Source organism: Sceloporus occidentalis, unplaced genomic scaffold (assembly GCF_023333645.1).
Source record: "Sceloporus occidentalis isolate IW3139 unplaced genomic scaffold, rSceOcc1.0.p SCAF_5, whole genome shotgun sequence".
Classification (NCBI taxonomy): domain Eukaryota; kingdom Metazoa; phylum Chordata; class Lepidosauria; order Squamata; family Phrynosomatidae; genus Sceloporus; species Sceloporus occidentalis.
This window is the reverse complement of record NW_028316985.1, coordinates 37784564-37805870: the sequence shown is the minus strand read 5'-3', so window position 1 is coordinate 37805870 and position 21307 is coordinate 37784564. Positions and strand designations below refer to the sequence as shown.

Genomic DNA, 21307 nt, shown 5'->3' with positions numbered 1-21307 from the left:
TGGTTCTATCTGCATAGCAAAAAAAGGGGTGAAATATTAAGATGTAGTCAGCAACACATACTCAAATTCATATTGTAGTTGTGAAAAAAGTGAAGGCTGAACATTGAGTTCTTTAATTAGTAATTAACTGAAACAAGTACCCATTGATTATTTGCCCGGGGCTAATTTGAATTACTTAGGCTGAGTTAAAGACAGGTTTATTTTTTGCTGTCAGTAATATTGCTGTTTATTCTTCTCAGGAATCCAGGGAAATTGATTTTTCATGAAGATATACAGATTCTTACCATCTTCAGCTGACCACTATAGCTATGATTTACTTTTTCATCCAGTTAATTGTTTTAATTAACATTTTAGTTAATTATCATATAATTTCCTTATCTCTTTCACAGAGTATTCTAGTAGCCTTCAGATAATCTCCCATCTCCTATTCTTGCTATCTTTTCATCTTACATGCTTCCATTGCCTGCCATTCAGATTATACTGCATACTTTCATTTTTCATACTGCACTACTTTCCTCCTGCTCTTCATCTCTGTCAGTCTCTGTCGTTAAGCCTAAAACAGCCTTCTCTATTTTAAGCCTGCACCCTTTCCCTCTGTAGCTCTCTAGTGTGGGAGTGCCCTTTCACTTAAGAACAGACTCTTTTCCCTTCTTTCCTCTTTCAAACGTCTCCTTTAGACCCATCTTTTTACTTCAGCTGCCCCCACTTGAACTGCTTTTCATATATATTCTTTCCCCTTCAGTGTATCTTGCCTTTGATTAAACTGTACGTTTATAGGCAAAGAATGCATCTCTTTTTATTTTCTGTATACTGTGTAGTAGTTTTAGGTATTTTATAAATATATAAAGGTAACTGATACAATTACATTTTAACATGAAATGCTATACATTCATTTAAAACATTAAAGAGATGCAGAAATTACTACAGTCTAGGAAATAATGTGAGAATGAGATAAGAGATCATAAATTCCCTCACTATAAATACGATTTTCTTAGCACAGATACAAAAATATGAAAATCAGTTCTTGGAAGCTTTAAGGGAGTATTTTTGTACCAAAAGAATTGATAACTCACTACTGTTGCTATTGCCAACAGTAAGTGGGGGGAAAGGTCAACCAAACAGAGTGCTGACTACAAATTTGGCTAGCTGTGTTAAAATCTTTTATCCATAACTGCTTTCTCATGAGACTTGTTAGCTACATAAACCACACTATCATTTTGCATTAACTAAAACAATAGGTTGCTTACCCGTTAACTGGTTTTTTTAGTCATCTGTGCCCTCCACACAAACAGGTTTGCACCTGCACAGACAGCCCTTTCAGAATGTTCTAGAGCAGAATGTTCCCCATCCCTTCCTGCCTACCATTCATGTGCAAGTTCACTGAGTAAATAGGCCCTCCACACCAAAGGGAAGGTCCTTGATCGTCCTTCTGGTTTCCTCAGTGAGGCCAGCCGACCTCAGCCAAGCATAGTGTTAACAGCCTATAGAAGGGACATTGGCAGGATTTTGGGAAGGGGGGGGGGGTCCAGCGGCATGCACCACTCATTTTATCTAACAGAAGGGGGGTCTGGACCCCCCCGCTACATCCCTGCCTATAGATGTTGCCATAGCATTTGTGGCACAATGTGCCCTGTGACATGCAACTCAGTTGTGCTGTGCAGCCAGTTGAAGTGCCTTCTGCTGCAAGAATACAGCCCCATTCTTCTGACCATTGGTAAGTATGGAATAAAGGATAGCGTCTTTTCTCAGAGAAAATGTTGATATCTCACCATGCAGGCCTACCAAGGAATAGAATTGCTTTCCAAACTGGTCAGGATAGTAACCTTCTCTGTCTTATGGAGTGGAGTGTGACTTACAGGACAACTTCAACTATGATGCCTCTACCACTACAGAGTTTGGAATTGAGTGAGTAAATAAAAAGGGGGTCCCTTCTTGCTGTACCTTCTCAAGATGCATCTATGTCAGTGGAACAGACAAGGGTTTTGGCCCATGACTATTTCACATAGTCTAGCAGGGTTGGCATCAGGGATAGCATAACCAGCATGGAGCTCTGAATAGCCACATGCTGAAAGACCAGATCCAGTGAGAGGGCAGGTCAGCTCATGACCTCCGAGTCCAGTGACTTCACAGTCCACAGGAACTGATTCTGCATATGGCTGGAGAGCCTAAGTAGGTGACAATAGGAGCTGTGTCACCTACCCTTCTGCAGGTGAGGTGAAGGGGATGGTGACTGTGAAGACATGTCAATCACACTCTCATCTTTCTCCCCTGAAGTCATCAGAGGACACCAATACCAAATAAATAAAAAAATTAAGTGTCTGGCAGTTTGGTTAAGCCTAGAAGATGAGGAAAGCTGAACAGCAGGTAGTGCGAAGCCCATCTCAGTCTGTAGTATAAGCAAAGCAGATGATGCCAGCATCCATGGTGCTTGCCAAAGTAGATTCCTGGTCCAAAGGTTGGGATTTAGATGTCGATGCCACCTTTTGGTCCAGAGGATAGGAGACCATTGCCAAAGGAGCTCCCTAGTCTTGCGGTATGGAGACAGTCATCGGTACTGAAGCCGTCAGCTAGTCCAGAAGCCCTGAAACCATTGCTATCAGTATCACATGCCAAGGACAAGAGGCAGCATGGTGCAGGGTCCTTGAGCAGGATTTGTATCAATGCTCCCGTGGTGACTTGGGTTGATAGACCTCTTGATATTTGGTGTAGCAATGGGTTGAGCTCTATTAAAGCTCTGGGCAGATATAATAGGCCTCTTACAATGGTACCAGAAGATGGCCACATGGTGGATTTGTCCAGGGCATATATGTAGCAACCATATACGTAGTAGCCAGATGCTGCCAAATCAGGGAGACCACACAGTGTCAGTACCAATGCCACTCTGAGCCCAAGCAATAGCCCTGCCTCCCAGGGGACTCCATTACATAAGTGCACACTTTGTCTGGAGATGAAGAGCAATGTTGGGCTATATGAGGTCTTCGGCCTGCCCAGTCTGGGGGTGGAAAGCCATATCAGGTTGATTACAATGCAGCATACAAGTCCATCTGGATGAGTTGGATTGCTGGTGAGGTGGCAAGGAGAGAGGCAAGATGGTAAATGAGCCAATAAGTGGCTCTCTTAGGAGCACAAGGTCCTCCAATAAACTACTACATTGAGGGCTGGTAGGACTGGGTGCATGCTAGATGAGACACTTCCTGGACTGACTCGATGTGAGCCACAGTCTCAATACTGGCAAGCAAAGAAGGATGAAGCAAGGAAGGATGCTTGGTTGGGGTAACCACTGATACCAAGGTGAATATCAGAGTGGTCTTCTCTTTTCCTTTACATCATTTATTCTCCTTATGGAAAGCTTTAGAATCCAGACCACTCTCTTATGCCCCTTGCCAGGCTTAGGCCATGTGGAAATGGATCTGCCTAGAGCTGGGGAAGCCTAGGTAGTATCTGGGCCACCTTAAGTCTCAACATGTGGAGGCAAAACAACAGGCCTGGCTTCTGATATTCATGGGGAGACCATTGTTTTCCAAGCTGTTGGAAGCTCCATAAGAGGGCTTTTTTTTTTTTTTTTTTTTTACAAATAGCCACCAATGCCAAGTGAAGAGGTTAGTTTTGAGTGGCAACATCTTCAATCTTGAGAGACTGTTTCCAGAGGTGCAAACTGAGACAAGACACACTCTCTGATTCCTTGAGGAATAAAGCCTTTACAGATGGGGGAAGGAGTGCACTAAATAGCCCTCACCCAAGCAAAAAGAGGCACTTGGAATGGCCATCAGTGTAGGCAGTCTTTCCTCCACAGGCGTGTCAGCTCCTAAAAAGAGCCTTCAAGGCCATACAAAAGGAGCATTCTCCAACAGAGAACAGGGAACAGAGTTGGAGAGGGAAGAAACTGTTGTTGTGTACCTTTAAGTTGTCTCCAATTTATAGCAACCGTAAGGTAAACCTACCATGGGGTTTTCTTGGCAAGATTTGTTCAGAGGAGATTTGCCATTGCCTTCCCCTGAGGCTGAGAGCATATCACTTGCCCAAAATCACCCACTGGGTTACATAAGCTAGCAGGGAATTGAACCCTAGTCTCCAGTGTAACATCCAATACTCAAACCAGTAAACCACACTGGCTCACTATTTAAAAAAAAAAATTATGAGAGAACATCTATGAGGAAGCAAAGAAGGGAAGAAGAAGAGCAAAAAGTCACAAGTGACTAGTAGGCTGGATGCTATCCCAGATGAACAGCATGATGGGTGAAAAGGAATTGGGGGAGGGGGCGAGTAGCTCCTAGTACCATTTACGTTGACATCTGAAGGGGCTGGAGTTCCCACCAAAAACTACTCAGTTCTCAGATGCATTACCCAATTGTGTGAGGCACAAATACCAGTCTCAGTCTCATTTACTGAGCATTAACAGTTTCAGTCTATTTATTGAGTGCAAGCGCTTAGGGAATTTATCAGTACCATTTGCAAATTATCTTCCAGCTCAGTAAGGTGAAATTAAATGCACCCTTCAGTTAAGCCATTTCCAAGAAAAACAGGAAACATATTTTAAGTTTTTAATTAGGGAGTTTATGCTTCAATTACTGAACAGATTACTAAATCACCTCTGGAGCAGGCTCTAAACACTTGTATTATATTTCTAAGCCTTCTGGCTGGCACAAAAATACAAAGCCAAGTTACTTATCAATCCATTATTATGAGCTCTTCTCAGTATTGTTTCTTTATTTCAGTTTCTGATCTGTGAGAGACAGACTGCCACACCTCCAAGACATCTGAATTCAAGTCTTAAATGAAAAATCAACAGAAAAGTGAAAAAAAATATATGTTGTTGGAAAAAAATCTATCTAAAACTCTGGAAGCACTTTGGGGAGGGGGTAAGGAGCAGAAAGTATTTCTCAAAGTAGCTCAAATGTTTGTCAGATTCTAATTGCATTCCTAATTCGATGTCTGAGTTTCATTCCTATTCAGTGTTTTTATGTCTATTCAGAACATTGTTAAAAAGAGTTCAAAAGACCTTACTCCCAGATAAGTGAATGCAGAAATGCTATCTTAGACAAGGAGCTTCAGGCTGAATCTATCAAAAAAAATGTGTACCTATCCTTTCACATAATGCTTTTCCTTTAGCCACAGAAACACGGAAATTATGATACAAATATCACAGTCATTCTGAGCTTTTGAATGAAATTGTTATAACTAATAATTACAGTCCTGCATAATGCTTCAGTAGCACAGAATCTGTTCCTAACGCTGAACAATTTTAAGGGAACTCGCTACAAAGCGAAAAACTCAGGATCCCTTCACAGTTAATCTCAAAACCCAAGGGTACCCCATCTGTGTCCATTCTCTTATGTCCATGATGTACTGTCTTTAGCTATACTGTTTCTCCTCATATAACAGGACCTACCAATGGAATTACCATGAAAGCTTCTCAAGCAGTGTCTCTAGTAACCTGTTACAGGAAAGGCCCTCCACTAGTAAACAAGGAAGTGGAATAAAAACCAATACTTTATAATTCCTATGCAACTAACACACATCACAATATCTCAAGCATCCAGTGTACAATCTCTTACAACCCTATTTCTTTCCATCTGATGTTGACTTTATATCTTTCACTTTGCCTGTGCTCAATTGTTGACAAAAGCACAGTGAAATTCTGGTGTGTTATGCCACAAAAAGCAGGCCAGACACATGCCTACAGTAACTTCACAAATATCCTGCCAAAGGATACACCATGTCTTGATGGGTCGAATGACTGTGGTTTGTGGATGGGAGACTCTCCAGCAAGATTTCAACTGAGGCTGTTTGAGATGAATCCATTTGACATTTTCCACTTTGAATCTGACATTGAAATGAAATAAATTACAGACATAATCAATGAGTTTATTCTTTCATACCTTCTTTCATCTTCACTAGTGATAAACCCAAAGGCATGTCCACATAGCAGAGTTCCCTAGCACAAAATACCATGCCACAAAATCAGATGCACAGGGTACCTTTAAAATAAGAGAATTTCAGCAAAAAAGTTATATTTTCTCTGCTTTGAAATCAGAAAGCCACATTGTACAGTCTACACATATGAAGCTCGCTGTGTTCTATAAATCCCAAAACTGTATGGAATAAAGCATAGATAATCAGCATCTGTATGCCCATGTGGTATTACTGGTTTTGGGACAGCATAAGTGTATTTTTGACCCAGTGCCAATCTTGCATATATTTGCTCCTTATGTAAAATTCTTCTGCATCTCATTTTCCGTGCAGATACTAGAGGATAGAAGCCTGATTAGAGCATTACTAGAATCTGCCTCTCCCCATCTGTTATTCAGCATCTCATCTACCAGATTTCATAAACTGAATTTCTTGTTTTCCTCTTCCTTCCCCATTTGCTTTTCCTTTTGTGTCCTCCATTTTTAAATTGTAGGGGTAGGGGTAGAGATTATTTTGTTTTGTATGTACAACATTCAGGGGGGTTACTAAATAGTCCATGGTATCAATGCTATACTGATATAAATAAGTAAGAAAACACTTGAATCTGTCTGAAGGTGCTACAATTATTTCTAGCAGTGGTTCTTAACCTTTTCTTTAGCAGGGACCCCCTTTAAATATCTTTTGTTGCTGCAGACCTCAAGACAACTCATGATTTAAAAGCCAAATAAAAATAATTACATCATCCATTAAACCTTCCCTCAGAGGCTTCAAAGGGAGAGGGAAGACTTTTCTCCTGCTGTTTCCCACCAATTTGTGCCTTGGCTCCTGTGATACAACTGTTCTGCTGTGGAGAGGTGGTGGTCTGAGCTACCTTCAAGCTTTTGTGAGCCTCCTGCGAGGATATTGTGTGCCTCTGTGGATCCATGGCCCACAAGTTAAGAACCACTGATTTGTAATATTTATTCACTACATTTCATAATGTTGCCCAGAAGAGTTTACAATGCAAACTAAAGAACACGGTTACCAAAAAAAAATGCAAAATAAACTACTGTACAGAGTGAATTTTGTTTTATTTACTTTTAAAAGCGATTATTTCACTTGAAAGGAAGGTATTAAATAAAGGCATAAAAGGGACAAAAATGCAAATGCCTTTACCAATGATGTTACATCATATAGCCCATACAGTACAGGACAGGAATGGGCAAAATGGGTCCCCTCCCTAGTAAGTAGATTTTACAGAAATGAAATGGACAAGAACAAAAATAGCAGCTGGAAGAATAACCATTGTCACTCTAAGTATAACATCAGCTCACTGCTAGCAGATTATGTTCAGAAAAATCCTCACCTGAAGAAGGAAGGAGCGAAGAGCATTAACTGTGGCATCAGAAAGGTCTCTCAATTTGGTATTTGCTGCTTTTTTTAGTATGTGGCTAATTTCAGTATGTGAAACAATGCTGGTTCTCTGATACTGCATGAACTTGAAAGGGAAATAAAGTTTTATTTTAACCACAATGCAGACTAATATTCAGATTAACACAAAACCAGTAATTGCCACAGGAGTTTTTGGTGGGGTTTTCGGGCTATCTTGCAAAACATCAGGAAGAAACTTCTAGAACATGGCCACATAGCCCAAAAAACCCACAAAAAACTATGGATGCCGGCCATGAAAGCCTTCGACTCCACATGCCAGAGGAGTTATTTGAACTGATTCTTCAATAATACTTCAGAAAAGAAGTTAGAAATTAGTACATTATTAGTCTGGATATATCCTGCTCCAGATGGGTCAAGGCCAGGATTAGATGACCAACTATTTTTCCAGGTTTTACCCTCAATTTATCTATGGGTTATATTAAAATCCATAATTTTGGCCCCCAAACCTGCCCTCAACCTATACATGAGGTCAATTTATGCACAACTACCGTATATACGGTAATTGTTCTGTAGCAAATTACATTAGAAGTAATCTTCCAAAGTTACAAAATATTAATTATAAAGCTACATGTGAGGCCATATCATAATATACAGAAATACTTAAGATTGTAATCCTACCTGGGAGTAAGTCCTATTGAACTCATTGGCTCTTACTTCTGAATAGTTATGCATATGATTATTCTGCAGGGCTAGCAAAAAGTGACACCGCATGGAAAATATGCAAGACATATACTGGCAAAATTGGTGTGTGTGTGTGGGGGGGGGGGGGTGGTTATCATCCCCAAGAAGGAAGAAGTAAAATTTGCTATCTCTCCTGAAGCTAAGAATGTTGTGGACAAATACAGATATTCTGACTCCATAATCCAAGACACTGATGTCTAATAGTTTGGCATGTGTTACAAATATTAAAGGATTTCCCCCAGATCCCTTGTTGTGTCCTTATGTGATCTGCATTAGCCCACAATATCATTCAGCCTGATATGCTGAGAAACTGTCAGCCCAAGGGGTTTCTACCTTGGTTTCTACCTCAGTTTCTATGGTGGCAAAATAGTCATAATACTGAAGAGGTAAATTCACATTTCCCATATTTTCTTTAATAATTTTTGATTTTTTAAAATTTAGAAACATCTATGTGGGTCTCCAATTTTAACTGGAGCAGAGGCATCATTTAAACTGTTACTCCAACAATGCACTGCATATTCTGACCACACACATCCTGAATTTGCTTTCAAGTTTGTTGGGGAAAGAGACATTTGTGAAAGATTATGATCAGAGAATTAAGGAGGCAAGGGTATTTACTCCCTCTCCAATATTAATGTTCTCATCAAAATCAGAATCCCAAAAACTACATTTAAGGTATTGGGAGTGGATTTCATCAGAAGAGCTAATTACAGATAGCACATCTACTTTGGCCCTGATATCATCATAGAACTGGGCTCCTAGATATTGTTGGGACTTGCCATTCCCAGTATTCTTCTTCAATGACTATCCTGGCTAGAGTTGCTGGGACTTGCAATCCAATAACATCTGCAGGGCTCTATGACTGATACTCCTGCCATAAGGATAAAGGGGACATAAAGAAGATAAACGAAGTCAGAGCGCCCTTCATGGTAGATTTTTGCAGGATAATGTATAGCCCTGTACTCACTAAAGTAACCAGTCTAAGAATTTCTGGTTGAAGTAAGGAATTTTCACCACCATCCAGAAGTGTGATCAGCAGGAACTTATTCCACGGTTGTGAAGCAATATGGCATGCTAAAAGTAGGGAAACGAACCAGAACTAGTTTAATGGTTTTAATAAGAACAACCCAATAGAAAAGATCCTAACTAACTGAATTTATTCATATACAGTAAAGACATCCTTTATTTAATCAAGAAAATTATAAAGGGAAATTGTTCTAGCAAGAGACAAATTTGTGAAGATAAAACTTACTATCCCCCTTCAAGAAGAGCCATTACTACTTGTCACAATTTAACTGCCTACCTAGTTCATTAACAGCCAAAAAGTACCAAAGGATATAAAAGCAGAAGATAAATTCTGAGTTCCTCCAGACCAACCAAAGTCCACAGGATTTGGCAGGAGCTGTAGCTATACTTATCAGTGTTTTTAAAAAATATCTGTACAATGCTCTTCCTGTCTTGTGTTTTTATCCTGAAATTCAGGTAGTGGGGGGTTGATTTTCCCTGTCCTGGGATCTCTAATACCAGTCAGGGAACTTTCACAAACCTGTTTCAGTTCCTCCTGCTATATTTTTGAGCAGGCCCACTTATGATATCTCAAATGAGGATGTCACCTTTTCCACATATGTTTTCCAGTGATCTGTGTTCCCTCAGTTCATTTCCAGTATTACTGAATATATATTTTCTCCCCTCTTTTTATAATGCTAAAGCAGTATAGTTTTATATCACAAAAAACTAAAAATAAATAAATAAATAGAAAATTAGAAATAAAAAAAGGAAGTAATGTGCAAAAATTGGAAACATGGATATTGAGGAAAGACCATGTTGGATAGAGGTATTGAGTTCATAGAGAGGAACACATTGATGGAGGGAAGGCATGTGAACCACACCTCAACTGGGAGAAAATAGTGAAGTGCAGACTGGGTGTAATGCTAAACTCCACTATAAACAGCAACAAAGAGGAACCAGTATATTTAGAGCACCACTGGAAATAGGGGCAGAAATAAGCATTACAAAGCACTAGAATGCATGAAATCCTGGAACAAAATGCTCTGACTTTTACCAGAATTATTGGACAGTCTGGAGGAGCTCTCTGGGAATATAAAGTCTAAGAAAACTGCTAGACCAGTTAACATTGAGGTTAGTCTACTGGGACATCATTTCTGTTTTATTGGTGGCACAGTGGCTAAATGCCAATGCTGCAGCCACAATGTTGTGAATTCAAACCCAGAGGGCTCCAGGTTGACTCAGCCTTCCGTCCTTTTGTAAGTCAGTAAAATGAGTACCCAGCTTGTTGGAGGCAATTAGCTTACAGATTGTAAACTGCTTAGAGAGTACTGAGTTCACTACGAAGCGGTATAGAAATGTAAATGCCATTGCTATTGCTATTACATGAATTACAGAAATGATGATGTTCAATTACTACAGATAATCCAAACTATGCAAAATAATAAAATAAATAAAACTATACCAATACTCTGATTCTTTGGTTGTAGATATGCCAGGAAGACCTCAAGACAGCCAATGGCACTTTGTGATAGCAAAAGATCCCTCTGTAAGTATAAAGACATAAAGACATAAAGATGAAGACACTGACTATACTTAGTTAAATCTAGCTAAAGAACAAGTTTTAGATTATAACAAAAATAAACTGAGAATATCTATCCACCTACTGTCAAAATGATCAAAAAATATTACATAATATTTTAAGGTTTACATGCCTCATGCCCCCAAGACTGGAAACCACCCCGGCTGATTACATGGGGGTGGCTTTGAGATGCATTTACACACCACATGCCACCAGAGCACCCAGAAGCCACTCCCTATTTGGGCCGGATCTTTTCTGCTCCTATTTGGGAAGCGTCAGGGTGGATTGGTGCTGCAGCGTAAGGTTGTCGTGGCCCCAATCTGCCCTTTTCAGGCTGTCTGTTTCGGCTCTTAGTATAGGAAGCTATTGGAGTTAAAACAAGACCTGACAAATGCCCAGGAATTTACACTTGGTCTGTACTGAAACAAATGGTTTATTGTTTGTGGATATTCAAGATTTCAATTATATAATGAATGGAACAGAAATGGGAGAAAATGTAATTCTCAGATTTATCTGTTAGTTTGAAACAGATCACCCGTGTGCTGCTTATAACAAATACAGTGGTCCCTCCACATTCACTGGGGTTAGGGGTGAAGTATCCCCATGAATGTGGAAAAACTGGGGAAAAAACCCTATTCTTTTTACCTAAGAGAACACCTCTCTAAGAATCTCCATGTCCTCCAGTGCAACTCTATGGTTAAATCTGCCAGAGGTCAATCACAGGAGTTTATCACATGTGAAATTGGAACTCCAATCCAAAACCATTCCGAAGGGAAGGGGAAGCAGAGTCAATTCGAATCCAAGGCAATTCACATGATTAATTATCACACATGAAGAGCGAAATTGTGGTCATTTCTGAGGCAAAGCGGAACGAGTGCAAAATAAATGATCATACCATGCAGATTCAACAATTCGAATTGGCACCCTTGCGCATGCTCAGTGGGGCTCTGAACGCATCAAGAACTTTTACGCTTCTGGGGTGAAGGGGGCCACTTCCTGTTTCCTGTTTCCCATGAATGCTAGCCTCACATGAATTTCCTGTTTCACATGAATGCTAGCCTCATGTGAATCGTTCCTGTCATCCCGCCCAGCCACATCTGAATGTAGCCTCCGTTCTTTCCATCCCTATTATTATTAATAATAAAAAATTTCTTTCCTGCCTCTCCTCCAGGCTTGAGCTAGAATACCCTATTATTATTATTATTATTATTTGGCTGTGCCTTGTTCTCCTTTGGGTACTCTGCCTCTAGTCTCACATGAATCATTCCTGCCATCCCTCCTGGACACATCAGATTGCCTTGGAGTTTTTTTTTTTTTTTTTTTTTTTTTTTTTGGGGGGGGGGTACCAGGACCAAAGCAAAATTGCATTCCACACCAAGACCAATTCTAATTGGATTCGAATTGACCTTGGAAAAAGATTTGTGAATTCACTAGTTCACCAAATTCACCTACATCAGGAGTGACCTTGGATTGACTTAGGATTGGCCTCAGAATGACTCCCCATAGAAAGCAATCACGTGTGATAATCTATCACGTTATAACGTGAATTCGCATGGTTGGGCTTGAAATGGCTTCGGATTGGAGTTGCAAAAACCGTCATGAGATATCGTCCATAGAATCATGTGGAGGACCTACAAATGCCTAGAGAAGTGTTTTCTCTAGGAACTTCTAGGTTCTCCAGCACTACTTTAGGTTTTCCAGCACGACTTCTACTGGAGAACTTAACAGATTCCTAGAGAGAACATATTAATCAAAACTGCAAATAATCAAAGCTGCAAAAATCAAAGCTGCAAATGTGGAGGGCCAATTGTATTTAAATTACTATCAAGAGATTTCTACCTGGACCAATAGGTTCTGTAGATGGATTACCAAGGACAGTACATGGTCCAAGGCCAGTGGATACAAGGAGACATCCTCTTTTGACTGTGGTAGTTCCTTCCCTTGCTGAACAAATTTCACAAATGAGGAGCAGAGGGTCTGCCTAAAGAAGGCTCTCAAAAATTGAAGGACGCTGACTGAACAAAGAATTATACATTAGTACAAAGAATATCCCCCACCTCACACTTCAGATACTGTTAGCAGTTACAAATTACTATTCTAGAGCTCCATATTGCATATGTATGTCTACACTAAGTTTTCAAATTTTTTTTTTAATTTGGACGTGAAAAAAGTAAACTTACAAACTGGCTTGTTTTCTGACTACTGTCACATCCATATGATAATATCATTCAGTGGCAGTGTCTATTTCAGAAACATTAGTTTTACACTGCCTGATTATAGAAAATACATAGTATCATCTCAGGAGTAAAAATTCAGTATTTAGGTTTGCAGGTTTCTGCTTCTCTTATGTGATGTGCTCATATATATGGGCCTGTACAGACAGGCCAAAATAAAGCTGCTTCGGGTCACTTTGGAGGTATGCTGTTTAAATGACACACACATCTTAAGAGGCCAGAAGCCACACCAAAGCCACGCTCCAGTCCTAAGGATTGGGCCACAGCTTTGTCACAGCTTCTGGCCTCTTAAGATGGGTGTGTCATTTAAACAGCATACCTCCAAAGTGACCTGAAGCAGTTTTATTTTGGCCTGTCTTTAGGGGCCCTATATTACACTTGATGATGCAAACACAAATCATTCGAAGCTCACTGAATGGTTTAGAGCAGTGATTCCCAAATTCTGGTTCTCCAGATAGTTTGGACTTCAGTTCCCAAAAGCCTCAGCCATCTTGGCCAATGCTCTAGGATTCTGGAAGCTGAAGTCTGAAACACCTGGAAGGTCAGAGTTTGGGAATCACTGGTCTACAGTACTTGAACATGTAGGCAAACTTGAAGTAGGAAATGATTTGATCCATGCTTGGATGGGGATCGTAGAGCACTCCCTGCAAACTACTTGGGTAAAGGGAGAAACACAAAGGAAAGGAAGATTTCCAATTCCTTCCCTGCTGACTGATCCACTTGGGAAAGCATCTTCAACTAACTGTCAGAAGAGAACTGAAGAAAACCTGGGTATAGGCATGTTCCAATAGTGCACAGAAATAAATTCAGTGGCAAACTACAATTTGCTGCAATGTCCCACAATTTACACATTTTCCAAACAGCAGTGACTTACATTTTCTAACATGTGAAGTGGCCTTTACTTTACTTACTCTCTCAGCATTAAATAATGTTGACAGAGATGTCACCTACCAAAGAATAATAAGGGCTTCTCCTTCCTGAATGCAAGTGCACTGAAGAATTTGTCCACATCCAGACAGATTACATGATGAACCTTTCAGAAATTAATCAGGGAATGGTTTCAGAAAGAGAATGAAAAAAAGACAGGTTCTTATAAAGAACACAAAGAGGGACCATAGTATTTTCTCCAGTTTGGAAATGTTAACTTCTCCACCTCACAGGTCCCAGAACCTACAACTCTCAGTAGACATGCTATCAAAGGGATTCTGGGATTCTGGGAAATTATACCCCTCACCTCCCAAACTCTGTTGTTTTTTCTCTCCAGAGATTGACTCCTCCCCACAAAAAGAACCCTGGCACTGTAACTGTAACTCCTGCAATTTATTCCTTATATTATTAATTTATAAGAGGCAGAATTCCATAGCTTCTGTGTTCACAATGAGAGAACACAGACAGTCAGGAACCATGCTTTTGATTCATCTTCAGTTTTAGCACCTTGCTGAAATAAATGAGGCCAACTGTTTCTTTAAAGTGTTGCTTCCCTTTAGATGATTAGGCAATGACACAACATTAGCTCATGCGCATGAACAGTAAGTAGTTCCATCAATTTTGTGCTTGCATCAAAGTACTCCTGAGAATCAGGAATTTTCTCAATTCATACTTTAACATAATAGTTCAAGTTTCCTAGAGACTACAGAGGAAAGTAACAATACAGTAGTCTTGAATCAGCTTTCCTAAGTTTAAGTGATATGGTTCATGTCATTTACATATATTACCTAGGCAGTTTATAGAATAAATTGTGGTTTGATTTGGGATTTAATTTAACCCATTGTGGATGGATCTTCTGCAGACAATGACTTATTTTGCCACTTCTTTGATCAGGGTTATGCAGCTTGTTCCTCTCCAGATGTTGCTGGCCTGAAACTCTAATCAGACTTAATCAGCGCTAGCCAGTCTAGCCATTGCTGAGGACAGATGAAAGCTGCAGTTCAATATCTGGTGAACTATGAGTAGACCACTTCTATGATATGGAATGGCTACAATCAGCCATTCATATCTTTCACAGGCTATAATTAAACCAGATAATCTTTTACCAACCACAGCTTTTTCTTTTGTCCAAAACCAGAACATTGTAGTTACCAGCTTTGGAACAAACCATGATCTTAACAATAACGTAACATTGACTTAGCATCTTGTCTTTTTTTTTTGTTTAGGCTGGCAATCATATTCTCCTGGTTCAGAAAAAAATGGTCTGCTGACCTGTCAGAGGAAGAGGAAGCAGCAGTTGGGTACCCCCCATCATACCTGGAGAATGCTTTGACTCAGAGTCTCCCCACAACTACCAATACCCCGATGATGCCAACACACAAAGAGAGGAAACAGCAAATTTTATACAGACCACTAATTTGCTTATTTATACTAAAATCACCAAGGACAGATGATATTCCGATCAAATTGCTTCAATCCACATTTAAAGAGTCAACTCTAGTGCTAACCAACATATGTCAACGAGTATGGAAAACAAAATAAATAAATAAATAATAAAATGATGGCCAACAAATTGGATACTATCAATATACAGTCGACCCTTCATATTCGCGGTCTTGACCCTCGCCGTTTTGATTATTCGCAAGGTTAAGGCTGCTAGCCCAGGCATTCCTCCTCCCCTTCCCTCCTGTGCTTTTCTCCATTTCTTTCCCAGCTGGCCAAACAGTGATCCGGATGGGAAAGGGAGGAGGAGCCTCAATCCCTCCAGGATCCGCTCCCTGCCCCATCACTCCCTGGCTGTCCAAGGGGTGATGGGGCTGGCAAAGGAGGAGAATCCTCCATCCCCCCATGTCCCTTTCCCTGCCCCATAGCTCCCTGGGCTGTCCAAGGGGCAATGGAGCAGGAAAAGGCAGGAGGATCCTCCATCTCCCCGGGACTCTTTGCCTGCCCTATTGCTCCCTGGGCTGTCCAAGTGGCAATGGGGCAGGCAGAGAGAGGAGCATCCTCCATCCCACCCCTCAGGACTCCTTCCCAGCTGGATCACTCCCTGAGCAGCCCAGACACTGATCCAGCTGGGAAAGAGATTTGGAGGGATGGGGGCTCCTCTTCCCTTTCCCTGCCTGATCACCCCCTAGGGAAGAAAGCAATCTGGCTGGGAAAGGGGCAGGGAGCTAGTTAACTGGCTTCTGAGTGGGGGGAGGCGGAGTTATTCACAGTTTTTCCATATTCACAGGAGTCTCATTCCTGCTTTGGAAGTGGGCCATGAGGTCACTATGGCCCCAGTGCAATCACAGCCTGACCACAGCCACAGCAGTCTCTGGCCACTCCTGCCAAGCCATCTGCTTCAACCATAAATGCAGAGAGAGAAATCCCAAAGGTCCAAGAGGGGTTCAGGAAAGGAAGAGGCACTATGGCAAGCCTTTTATAGACTGAGTGCCCAAACTGCAACCCAAAACCCACTTATTTATCACAAAGTGCCATGTTCCTCTGGCTTTCTAGAAACAAACTCTGGTGAACTCTGTGGTGGGGTGACAAAGCATGTGCCCACTGAGTGCCACCTCTAGCAAGCGTGTCATAGGTTCGCCACCACTGCAAGGATTACCTTGCAAACATATGATGGCCAATGGAGCGCACCAGGGAATCCCAAAAGAAAATTAACATGTGCTTTATAATTATTATTATTATTATTATTACTACTACTACTACTACTATACCCCGCTCTTCAGCCAAGGCTATCAGAGTGGCTTACAATTTGTTATAGACTATATTTATAGACTATGGTAAAGCTTTTGATTGCATAGATCATGAAAGGCTATGGAATGCCCTTAAAGACATGGGAGTGCCAATACATCTGATAGTCCTGATTAGAAATCTGTACTCAGGACAAGATGCCACTGTCAGAACAGAACACGGAGAAACAGATTGGTTCCCAACTGTAAAAGGAGTCAGATAAGGCTGCATCTTATCACCCTACTTGTTCAATTTATATGCAGGATATATTGTAAGAAAAGTAGGCCAGGACAAAGAGGAAAGAGGAGTAACAATAGGAGGAAGGGATACTAACAATTTAAATCACCATAATACTAGCAGAAAACTTCACAGACCTGAAACAACTACTAAGGAAAGCCAAGGAAGAAAGTGTAAAGGCAGGCTTACTGTTCAACATAAAGAAAACAAAAATAATGACCACAAAGAATCCAAACACTTGCCCATAGGTTGTCTGGCATATTCAACCTAGACAATGAAGAATAGAAATAATAAAAGAGTTCTCATACCTGGGATCAAACATTGATAAGAACATGGACTGTAGCCAGGAAATCATAAGAAGATTAAGAATGAGGAGGGCAGCTATGAAAGAACTAGAAAATATCATAAAATGCAAAGCTATACAATTGAGCACAAAAATTAGAATTATACAAGCCACTGTATTCCCTATTACAATGTATGGATATGAGAGCTGGACAGTTGAGAAAAAGGATAGGAAGAAAATCAATTCATTCAAGATGTGGTGCTGGAGAAGAGCACTGAGGATCCCATGGACAGCCAAAAAGACAAACAAATGGGTCCTAGAGCAGATCAAGCTAGAAACTTCCATGGAAACCAAGAGAACAAAACTAAGGCTGTTGTACTTTGGACATATCATGAGAAGGCATGACTCACTGGAAAAAACAATAATGTTAGGAAAGGTGGGCCCAAGTAGAAAGAGAGAAAGGCCACATGCTAGATAGATGAACTCTATTAAATAGATCATGGGTATGAATTTACAGGAACTATGCAGAGCAATGGAGGACAGGGAGTCTTGGATATCTCTCATCCACAGAGTTGCCATGGATCGAGATTGACTTAGGGCAGTTAACAACAACAAATTGTAGGTAAGTATCCAGGGGCTTACACCCAAGTGGATTCTGCAGCTGTTATTTGATGTTGCACCTCAACAGGTAGGTTGAGCACATCAAAAACCAGATTGAGGTGGTTTGTGCTTAACAGGCTGGCAGTCTAACGTTTGGATCTATTTCTCCTGCCATGCCAACACTATTCAGCTTTAATAAATAAAGTTGTAGCTCCTATTGTCCCAGCTTTCTTTGTGTTTTCCTTTCCTCTGTCCATGCAAACACTTTGCCACTGGACCCAGGAAGCATTTTTATGCCAGGGTTTTATCCCTGTTTTGTTCTCAGTTGCTTGTGCCACACAGTGAAGAATGAAAAGACTCCATGTGCAGACAAAATGCTCATTCATATCTTGGTTTATTAAGCTGATTTTCCAAACCAGGTCAGTGTGTTATTAATATAACAGATTTAGGGAACGTTAATGGGAGCTAACAGTGCTTGGCTGCATCAGGTTCCTGCTATAGAATAAAGTGTGACTTGTCCATATTTACAAAAAACAATTGTCTACTTATTAGTATTTAACCCTTCCTTTTATAAGTTGTGCATAAGGATGATAGTATTTCTAACCTCTGTATTGTACGCATTTTGTTGACTCAAGAGGGAAGCAGTCAGCAACCAAGCAGAGCACAGCAGTGCTTCACTGGATGCAGAGAAAGCAGGTTCAGATGAAGAGGCTGGCATCCAAGTGCAATGGAGAACTTTCTCAAGTAGCTCAAGCAAAGGTGCATTGGAAAATAACATTGCCACCACTGTGAAGGAAAGAAAGGGGCCAGCAAAGCTGTGTGACATGGGTACAATAGAGGGTTAACAGTTATGGGAACTTTAAGTACCAATTGTCAGTAGCTACCAAAATCTACAAGTGACATTGTCCTTGTCCTGAAAGAAAAACATTACAGCCAATGATTTTAAACACAGGGCAGAGGTACATGTGACCTTCATCATACTGTAGTTCAACTCCTATAACATCTCATCAGCCAAACTTATACTTTATGCTTGTCTTATTTTAAAAATTTCTGTAGTTATGTGGAGGAAATTCATTATTAATTCTATATAATGTTTTTCTTTCTATTATGCTATTTTTAAATGCTATCTTATTGAAAATAGGAAAAAGTAAATAAATAGATTTGTAAAAAGTCTTTAAAATGTAAAATGAACAATTAGAAGAGTGGCACCACCCACCATCAGACATCTCTGTAGCTGCTGTAGGTAGCCCTTTCACCATTACTGATAATACCACATCTTTAAACCCTCTGATGGTTCATTGTTGGAAGACACATAGTAATTGAGTGCATTTTAGTTTTTATTTTATAGATTATTCCAGATAATAGTTCATGATTACACATATATTTGTCATATTTGAAGAGGCTTTATACTATATGTATTCACCATGCAGGAAAAAAATGCAAATAATCATAACTCCAAAAGCCAGCATGGTGTAGTGGTCTGAATGTTGGATTATGACTGTGGAGACCAGGGTTTGACTCTCCACTCAGTCATGGAAACTCACTGGGTGACCTTGGGCAAGTCACAGTCTCTCAGCCCTAGAGAAAAGCAAAGGTAACCTCCCCACCCAAACAAATCTTGCCAAGAAAACTCTGTGATAAGTTTGTCTTAGGGTCGCCATTTTCCTTAGGGTCACCATATGTCAAAAATTATTTGAAGGCACATAACAACCATAACTCCCCAATATTTGTGCAATTGTGATGGGTCATGATCATAATACAGTGAGAGAGACATAAAAGGTAAAGGCAAAGGTTTCTCCTTTGACACAATTGTCAAGTCATGTCCAACTGTAGGGGGCCATGCTCATTGCCATTACTTAGCTGAGGGAGCCAGTGTTGTCAAAGACAACTCCATGATATGTGCCCTATGAGGAACGACTTAGGGAGCTGGGGATGTTTAGCCTGGAGAAGAGAAGGTTAAGAGGTGATATGATAGCCCTGTTTAAATACTTGAAGGGATGTCACATTGAGGAGGGAGCAAGCTTGTTTTCTGCTGCTCCAGAGACTAGGACTCGGAGCAATGAATGCAATCTACAGGAAATGAGATTCCACCTCAACATTAGGAGGAACTTCCTGACAGTAAGAGCTGTTTGACAGTGGAACAAACTCCCTTGGAGTGTAGTGAAGTCTCCTTCATTGGAGGTCTTTAAACAGGCTGGATGGCCACCTGTCACAGGGGATGCTTTGATTGAGATTTCCTGCATGCCAGGGAGTTGGACTGGATGGCCTTTACGGTCTCTTCCAACTCTGATTCTATGACTGCATGGAAAGCTGTTACCTTTCCACCTAAGTGGTATATATTTATCTACTTGCACTTTTACATGCTTTTGAATTGTTAGCTTAGCAGAAGCTGGGAATAGTGACTGAGTTCACTCCATCACGGGGTGCTTGGGTCTTCAACTGCCACATTGAGATCGTTAAAAGTCAGCGCCTGAACCGTTGGTATAGAATATATTTCAGTTTCATATGGATACAAATTCAACTATGATTTAGTGTTATATTAACAGCCTTGGCATCTTTGACTTTCTCTTCTTATCTTCTCCTTTGGCACAGCTGCAAAGAATTTGGAAACTTTCTCTTCTATTTTCAATTAACTATGGCCCTGTACAAACCAGCACTTTGGGCTGGCCTGGGGGCGGAGTCGGTGTTTCATGTCCACATGATGCATGCCTCAACTCTGCCCCCCAAGGCACTCTGACGCTGCGAGCTGTTCCACATGGTGCACAGCGTCATGGTGCTCCTCCAGCACTGTGACCATATGACATAGCACCGAAGGAGCGCCGCCAAGCCGCAGCAATGCAGCTATGGCACCCTGGAAAGGCTGGATTGGGGCCACAGCATGTGGTTTCCACGGCCCCAATCTGGCTGAAGAAGGGGTGGCTGGAAGCTGCCCCTTTGGGGTTGTTTGTACAGTCCAAACCTGAATGAAAAGGGGTTTGTCTTGATTTAGGGAAGCAAGCAAACCTCAAACTCTGGTCAAACTGGTCTGTTCCCTAAGCCATAGTAAAGATTAATCAGTTCCAGATTTGAACATAATAGCATTAATTGAAAACTCAAACAAAATCATTCAGTTATGGCTAGATGTTTATTGTTACATCTGCACCAGATTGTGCAGACATAACTGCGATATATAATCAGTCCTCAACTTGTGGGAAAGAAGTATCAGAATTAAATCACAAAATCAAATTTTAACTTTATACCTCTTTGCCGACTGGAAAGTGTTGTCTGCTGAAGACTCCAGTAGAGGAAATTTAGGGATGGTTGAAGAATTTCATGATCACTTGGGTTGCATTTTCCAGACAAATTGCTGACTGTGTGACAGAAAAAGTCAGTATTCAAATATGCCAAAACTCTGGGTACAGACTGTTGATACAGAAAAAGCTATACCACCTCAGAACACCAATCAAGTTGGTGTTAATATCATTACAGACCCTGACAGGAAATATCTACTTCAAAAAAGAAAACAAGAAATTCCATAATGATTACTGTCACATCTGTAGATTGTAATTAGCACACATTTTGCAATCCTCTCCTGTATTCAATCTAGAAAGTGAACCGCCTACTGCCTACAATCAGGCACACCTTAGAGGGGATGGGTCATGATAGGTGGAGAATCCCCATGACATGCCCCTGTAGACTGTGGAATAG

At 40.7% G+C, this 21307-nt stretch overlaps 1 protein-coding gene across 2 annotated transcripts in view; it reads right to left on the bottom strand.

The window, feature by feature from the left end:
• Positions 1 to 4430: 4430 nt before the first annotated feature.
• The window catches only part of MEI1 (meiotic double-stranded break formation protein 1), a 59577-nt gene continuing 42700 nt past the window's right edge, over positions 4431 to 21307 (bottom strand). Inside the window, exons 23-31 of one of the 2 annotated variants that reach the window (XM_089523733.1) lie at positions 20860 to 20970; positions 18225 to 18406; positions 13795 to 13876; positions 12449 to 12624; positions 10493 to 10574; positions 8990 to 9096; positions 7256 to 7387; positions 5714 to 5823; positions 4431 to 4757 (exon numbers count right to left, since the gene is read on the bottom strand). In XM_089523733.1, the coding sequence (XP_089379859.1) occupies positions 4712 to 4757; positions 5714 to 5823; positions 7256 to 7387; positions 8990 to 9096; positions 10493 to 10574; positions 12449 to 12624; positions 13795 to 13876; positions 18225 to 18406; positions 20860 to 20970 (1028 nt within the window). In that variant the 3' untranslated portion in view covers positions 4431 to 4711. Of the gene's footprint in view, positions 4758 to 5713; positions 5824 to 7255; positions 7388 to 8989; positions 9097 to 10492; positions 10575 to 12448; positions 12625 to 13794; positions 13877 to 18224; positions 18436 to 20859; positions 20971 to 21307 lie in introns of those variants that run through there. The other variant, XM_089523734.1, reaches the window with a different exon arrangement.